This window comes from Belonocnema kinseyi, chromosome 2, assembly GCF_010883055.1.
Source record: "Belonocnema kinseyi isolate 2016_QV_RU_SX_M_011 chromosome 2, B_treatae_v1, whole genome shotgun sequence".
Taxonomy (NCBI): domain Eukaryota; kingdom Metazoa; phylum Arthropoda; class Insecta; order Hymenoptera; family Cynipidae; genus Belonocnema; species Belonocnema kinseyi.
Window position 1 is genome coordinate 26,981,296 of NC_046658.1, and position 7,860 is coordinate 26,989,155.

The 7,860-nt window shown below is 31.1% G+C and overlaps 1 protein-coding gene across 2 annotated transcripts in view; it reads left to right on the forward strand.

Moving 5' to 3' along the window:
• The window catches only part of LOC117183054 (tripeptidyl-peptidase 2), a 231,525-nt gene that overhangs the window by 90,755 nt on the left and 132,910 nt on the right, over window positions 1–7,860 (forward strand). For both annotated transcript variants that reach the window (XM_033376207.1, XM_033376208.1), the window contains exon 5: window positions 2,047–2,210. In XM_033376207.1, the coding sequence (XP_033232098.1) occupies window positions 2,047–2,210 (164 nt within the window). The remainder of the gene's footprint in view (window positions 1–2,046; window positions 2,211–7,860) is intronic.

Genomic DNA, 7,860 nt, shown 5'->3' on the forward strand with positions numbered 1-7,860 from the left:
ATAAAGTTAAATATTACAAAATTATTATGAAATTAATTTAAATGAAACCTAAGATTCCCAATCCTGATATTGCTATTTGTCTAAGCGTCTTAATCCAAAGAGTATTAGAAGAAAATTGAGAAACTTAAGAAATGCTAAAACTCGAAAATCCAAGGGTACAGAGAATATGAATGCAATATATATAGATATACTACAGATACACTTTAGTAAAGAAAGTTTGAAGGCTTGGACCCTTGAACGCGCATGTGTTTTCATTGTTATGATGGAGGAAGCAGTAGAAATGCCTACCGGAGTGCTGCCGAAGTTTGCAGGAGAATTCGGCAAATTGCGGTAGTGAGGTACTGCTCGTCCCATCTCTAGTTCCTTAAAGAAAAAACTACAGCATCTGTTTACACAAATATGCCAAAAAACAATAGTAAGTATAATGATCAGCCGTTTAGTTTCATCAGGGAAATAATGGTTCAAACTATTTTTTTTTATAAATAAATAAAAAATTGATCACGTTAAATTGATCTTCACAACAAAACGTATCCAAAATGAGAGAGTTTTACATTGCACTATGTTTCCAACCACTTTTTTCACCTCTGACATTACACTGTGACTTCATCATGACGCGAGAATATTACGATTTTAAATTATAATTTATATTTATTTAAATTTATAAATAAATAAAACTATTTTTCCCTTCAAAGGTATACTGTTATTATATTTTCCCCTCTACTTGAACAGAGTGGCTTATAAAATTTTGGAAATTATTCTATTGTCCAAATTGCGCTAACGTGTTTAGCTGATTTTGACACAATTTGCACTTACCTCTGCTGCAATCGTATTAACACTGTGAGATTTAATTTAACTAATCACCCTTAAAACGCGATTACACTATTTTATAACAAGAAAAATATAGAATACCAAAAGCCGATATTCTCTCTACAGTCTTCTCGTAAAAATGAAATCCTTCGAGTTCCTTAAATTCAAGGACCAGTTCCTTTCGACAATCGATATGTTGCAGAACGAGTTGCGCCTGTGTGCGTTACGTATGCGTGAGGATGGATATACATGAGGTGTTGTGGGCATGGACACAGCTACCCGAAATGGGCGCCAAAGGCGCCACTATTCTGATAGTTGTGCTTCCTATTTTCAATCAATTTGGGGACAGAATCCCTATTTGTCGTACAAAAACTTCTATAGAAGACCCAATCTTCGTTTGACTCAAAAGATTATAGGAACTCGTTTACTAGATATTTTATTTATAAAAAGCTCACATAATAAAAAATTTTTATCCGAAAAAATCTCCAAAAATCAAAAGATTAATTTTCAAAACAGGGCTGTATCGATTTTTAAATTGCTTACTTAGTATCTTCGGGCAGCACCAGAGAATTGATTCCTGCAAAGAACTAGAATTGCGTAAGGAGTTTAGGTTGACGTTGGTTGAGGCCCACCATGCCATTTTCGCGGCCACAAGAATTTTCTTTACAAAACTTGAACGTTTAAATTTTTCTCGCAAGCGGTACAAAATACTATAAAAGACAGAGTTCTTTCTTGTAGAACTTTTTAAAATAAGCAAATATTTTCCTATTTATGTCGTTCTTTGTAAGAAAAACGTACACTTTTAATTGTTATAAAAAAATTCTCTTTACCCCAAAAATGGTTTGGCTCATATAAAACACGAAAAATATATTCATTTTCGCTGAAGTTCCTCTAAACACAACTTATGTTGTCACCCAGAGATTCTGCGATTTGCAGTTTATATGTCTATTTTAAAATGGATCCGGTCAAACATAACATTTTTCCACTTCCGGTCACTTCCAAAACATAAGTATTATTAATATTATTACGATTATAAGACTGCATTGATATTTTTACTTATGTTCATAAAAACGCGAATAGCTTCTAAACTATGAACGAAAAAATGGGTCCCTAGTTTCCAGAACGCCATAAATCTTCTCGTTCCCTTTTTTTATAACATTGTTTCTCCAATTTTTCTAGAGATTTGAAATCTAATATCTTAGTTTATATTTTTTTAAATCTTTCTACCATTTATTTTAGAGCGTGCATTGATACTTCTGAAGAAGGTAATTTAAACAGTGGAGTAAATCTTGGTGAATACTCGATTACGAACGAATACAAACCTCTTACGAAGGAGGACCAACTCAACATTACAATCAATGTTCACGACGAAGGAAACACTTTAGAAATAGTTAGTGTATGCTGTAAGTTACTCTATGATATAAATCTCCACATTCAGACTCATTGTTAGCGGACACTATGTTGACTGAATCTAATTTACTTCCTGTCTATCAAATAAAAAAGTAGGCAAAGAAAATTTAATTCAATACGACTGCCTAATAATAAAACATTCAATAATTTCGTTTTTTTTATAGTTTAGCTGCTTCATTCGATATGACGCGATCTGTGTTCGTTCCCACCTATAAGTATTTTCGCTATACTTGTACCAAGAGGATAGAATTATACCTATGTATGTACTAGTGGGAAAAGAAGATATTTTCCATTCCGATAAATATGCGACTTTTGTGCCTTTACTTGAGTTATTAAAAGCAAATTTGTCTGATATTTCCGAAGCTCTCCTGAGACCAACAACGTTGGGCGAAAGGAGAGTAGTCAAAAATAGAAGAATAGTTTGGGCACAATCTAGCTGGCTAGCAAGCAAACGGTCAAGTCATAAATCATGGATTCCCATGTTAACCACAGCAAAATACTTTTATTTACAAATATTATTTTAATACTGACCCTGCACCTGAAACCTGACCCCTTATTCTCTTCAATCTCTGCCAAAAAAGTATACCACTAATAATCATTAACGTTTAGAATTGCGAAAAGATTAGTCTACTGGCCCAAGACTAGATTTGCGAAAGGGCTTGCAGTTTTTTTCAAAGAAATTTCACAAATTGGTAATGCGATATAGATCCGTTCGTGGCATGGATTAGCAAGTTCTCCCGATATCCTGTTAAGTCTTTTTTGAGTCGCGTTGTTCATACATATCTCGCCACACAGGTCTGATTGTCCAAACAATCCTATCATTTAGGATAGATGTAAACATCTTATACAGCGTGTTCACACAAGTTATTGGTCTGTAATTCTTAAGGTCAGACAAGTTTCCCTTTTTTGAGAAGAGTACAGTACATCCTCCCACCAAACACTCCAGAATTGACTCTTAAGACTTTAGATATGAGGTAAAAATACGGGCCAGTTGCTGGTGAGTTGAAGGAAACTTCTTCAACCAGAAGCTCTTAATTCCAATTGGTCCTGCAGCGAAATGGTCCTTCATGCTTTGAAAAACGTTTTCCATTCTTTCGGTAAAGACAGGTGCACATTCTTCCTCATGTCTTGTGAGGTCACTGTACAGCTCCTCAAAGCAAATAATGCTCTTTGTATCTTCATTTAGAGGATGTTAGATTTCGTAGAAGGTCTGGCAAGAGGTAGGTATTCTTTTGCATTAATATCTCATTCAACCAAAGCCATTTTGAACTAAAAAAGTTAAACAACTCTTAATCTGTTTGGCCTCTAGATAAAGAGAGAATAAATGGGATGTTTGCTATTTAAAATTGTTGAGTTAATTGGGAACTTCTGCTCATAATTTATGCTATTATTTTGGATATACTTATTTACTAAATTGTGAAGGGTACGTAATAATAAACGCTTAATTAGTTAATATTCACAATATTCAAAAACTTAATAAAAATTCAAAGAATGTTAAATATTGTGAACCTTCAAAGTTTAACTAAGCTAAAAACGTAATAATTATAAGTTTACTAATAGGAAAGATGAAAAATTATTGAATTACAACTTGCAGCGTTAAAAAATTAAACTCCTATTAATTAATAAATCCTTCTGTACTCGAGATAGTTTTGAGATTAGATTCACAAAATAAATTTTCGCGCAAACCGCTTTCTCTCATTAACTGTTCTTTTACATAATTTTCATGAGCCCAAATCATAAAAAATAAGGTACTCGTCAACAATACTTTTGGACTTTATTACAATTACTGTCTAACCTCAAAACTATTTCGAGTCCGCAATTATTAAATAATTAAGAAGAATATAATTCTTTACACTTCACATCTTGAATTGAATAATTTTTCAAGTTTCCAATTATTAAGCATATAATTATCAACTTTTTTGGAATATGTATATTTCAAAGTTTCACATTTTTAACTAATTCAGTTTTAGGTTTATTTATATTTTATTTTTACTGAAAGAACTGCTTAGATTTCTTTTAACCCCTTCAAGTTAAAAGATCAACATTTTATTATTTATGCAAACAAAACAAGCAAGTAGTAGGTTTTTAGCGGTCACTAAATTATTTTAAAAATTCATCTCCGTTATTCAAAAATTTAATTATTGGTTAAAAAATCAAGAATATAATTGAAAACTAGAGTATTTTCTTTATAATTCTACTTTTTGATAGAAAAGTAATCTGATAAGTTGAAACTTCGTATTTTCATTTGCATCTTCATTTCATCTAGTTGAAAAATCTTTTCTGTAGAAAATAATTTTTTTTTGGCTTTCCAAATCAACAATTTCGTTTGAAAAAACATCTAGGATATTAATAAGGAACAAAATTTCATAAAAAATGTTGAATTTTCAAGCCAAAAAGACCATTTTTTTTAAAAATAGAATTAAATTTCAAAACCGAAAATTTTAATTTTCAACAAAAAACGTTTTTCCAACTAAAATTGTTGATTTTCAAAATAAAAAAAAACTGGTTTCCTACAAAGCAGTTTTTTCTCCTTACGCTTGGTGCCTCTACGGGGGACTCACCCTTGGCGGTCGTTAGTTGATTTCGGGTAATGAACACACATACACTTACATAACATATCGGACAGTGCTTCTAATCTGTGCAACTAACTAATGACCTCAGAGGGATAGCTCCGTCCAGTCTAGTCTTGTCGGTATTGTCTTTGTGCGGCCTGATAGGGAGGCTGCCGAATGGTTGAATGGGTAGGGGCCACTTTGCCTGTAACAAAGTGGGACGTCATTTACTGTGCGATATGTACGCTTGGCACCTCAAAGGTGTATTTTCAAAACGTTGGTAACAACGAAACTCACCAAAATCCCAAAACATTCGGCAAAGATGGCCGGATTCGGAGTACTCGCTTGAGAATAAACACGAGTGTACCATATAGCCTAAGCATCAGGAGGTCCTCACCCCCTCCCCCTCCCCGCCCACATAATAACCAACAAACTTGAAGGTGTTAAAAAAATCTTAGCAATTCTTTCAGTAAAAATAACACGAAAATATAAATCAATAAAAAATTTAAAGAATTAAAAATAATGTGAGCCTTATAGTTGACCAATTCAAATAAAACGTTGAGCAATACAGGTCTTATAATTGGAAACTTGAAAAAATATTTAATTTAAACTTTGAAGCGTTAACAATTAAATTCTTCTTAATTAATAAATAATTGCGGAATCGAAATAGTTTTGAGTCTAGAAAGTAATAGTAATAAAGCAAAATGTAATGAAGTAATAAACTATTAAGTAATTAGTAAGAGTTATTGTTGATACCTTCTTTATTTTTTAATGACTTGGGCACATGAAAATTATAAGAAAAGAATAGTTAATAAAACACAATTTATTTTGCGCGAAAAATTCTTTTTGTGAATCTAACCTCAGAACTATTCCGAGTCCACAATGATTTATTGATTAATAAGAGTGTAATATTTAACGCCTAAAGTTTTAATTCGATCATTTTTCATCTTTCAAATCAGGAAGCATATTATTATCACGTTTTTAGAATAGTTAAACTGTAGGTTCTCTATATTTGACGTTATTTAAATTTTGATTACATTTTCTAGTTTTGTGAATATCAATTAAAATATTATTATTACGTACCCGTGTACAATTTGTTTCTTTTTCTGAAGAAGAAAATTCTTTTAAAATGAACGTAGAATTTTATATGGGAAAAGCTAGGTTTTCGAAAAAATGGAAAAAAGAAATTCTTATTATAAATTTTTGTGAATTTACGTATATTCATCTCTTAAGGAATCTGGAAGCAATAATTTCCACACAATAATTTTTTTTATTGCGACACGCTCTCCTCCAATACTCTTTTATTGTTCCCGAAACAGGCTCCAAAAATGTAAAAAAATCAGTTTGCTCTCAATTTAATGCTGAAGGCGGTATTTTTTTTAACATAAATTATTTTTAGTCGATAAGTGTCGAGTTTCCAAGTATTTTTAAAATAATTTTAAATTGTTCAAACCATTATTATTTGCTTAAAGATTTTTTTCCTTCTGTAAGTAGTGAAGTTATTTTCTTTCGGAATAAATGATATACAGTTGATGAATGTCAAGATTCCTACTTCTTGTTCAATATATTTTGTAATTATTTAAACAAATTTTATTTGCTTAAACAATTTCTTCTCAAAATTGTACTAAGTTATTATTTTCTGGAAGTAATGACATAATTAAGAATTGTCAAGAGTATTGTTCTTTTCTGAAGGATATTTAAAAATTGTTTAAACAATTTTTTCCCTGTAAATCGTGAAAGTTATTCTTTTCTGCAAGTAATGACACAATTAACGAATCTTAAGAGTAATGTTTTTTATTTAAGATATTTAGCAATTACTTCAACAATTAATTATCATTCACTTGCGCCTTTTCAAATAGACGGGAGAGAAAAGTCTAGTTTTTTCGAATTTTTGATACTGTGTAGTTTATCATACAGTATTTTCTTATCTTATATATTTTGAATTTTTGGGGCCATTTTTAGGACACAAGAAAAGGGGATTAGGGGGTAAAATTGAAAGTAATTGGATAATAATTATTCTTTGAACATTCCTTAAGGTGAAACGGTAACTTCCTCCAAATAGTTTCAGCAAAACCACTCGCAAAATAATGCATTAATTCAAACTTTGTTTTTTGCACTGTTAAAAGTATATCGAAATCTATTGCGGGCTTCTCTTCAAAATTAATTTTTTTCATTTTTAAAAATATTTATAAACAAAGTCTGAGATTATCGAATTCCGAAAATTTTTGATGTTAAAAATGGGAGAAGCCCGCCATGCGGAGAGTACTAATAAACATAATATCAATAAAAAAAGATTAAATTATTCATTTATTTAAACAAGGTTTTGCTGAAAACAAAGTAAAATAAACCAGGAAAAATTCTGCGGAAAACCGGTTTTTTAGTTCCCGGCTTTACCGCCAGTGGTCACTACTGATCTATTCTTGACTTGAGACTATCCTTGCGAAAACTGCAATGTCGGTAACATTGGAGAACTTATACCTGCTTATACCTCAGATCGAGACGAAGCCCTTGCTTATGACCCAATTTATTCCAGATCAAATAATGTGAGATTCTTTCAGAAAGGTTTTCTTTCTGCCAAACCTCTTGAAAAATAATACAAAAATTGAAATTTCGATTATTTAATGTTTACTGCTACATATATTGATAAGGCGGGCTTCTTTCGAAATCAAATTTTATCCGAAATTACACTTTTAGTATTTAAATAAAACAGAAGTGATTATTGAGCAATTTATCTCTTGGTAGATTTCGGTAAAAAAAAGTTTTTTTTCTACCCAAACACTAGAAAAATAATGAAAAATTTGCACTTTTGTTTATTTAATGTTGATTGACATACTTTTCTATTTGGCGGGCTTCTCTAGAAACTAAATTGTATTCGAAACTACAGTTTTAATATCAATAAAATAAAAATGATTATTAATCAATCTATCTTTCCGCAGATTTCGGTAAAAAAGTGTTCTTTTCTACCAAAACACTCGAAAAATAATGCAATATTTGCACTTTTGCTTATTTAATGTTGATTGATATACTTTTCTATTTGGCGGGCTTCTCTCGAAATTAAATTATATTCGAAACTACAGTTTTAATATCAATA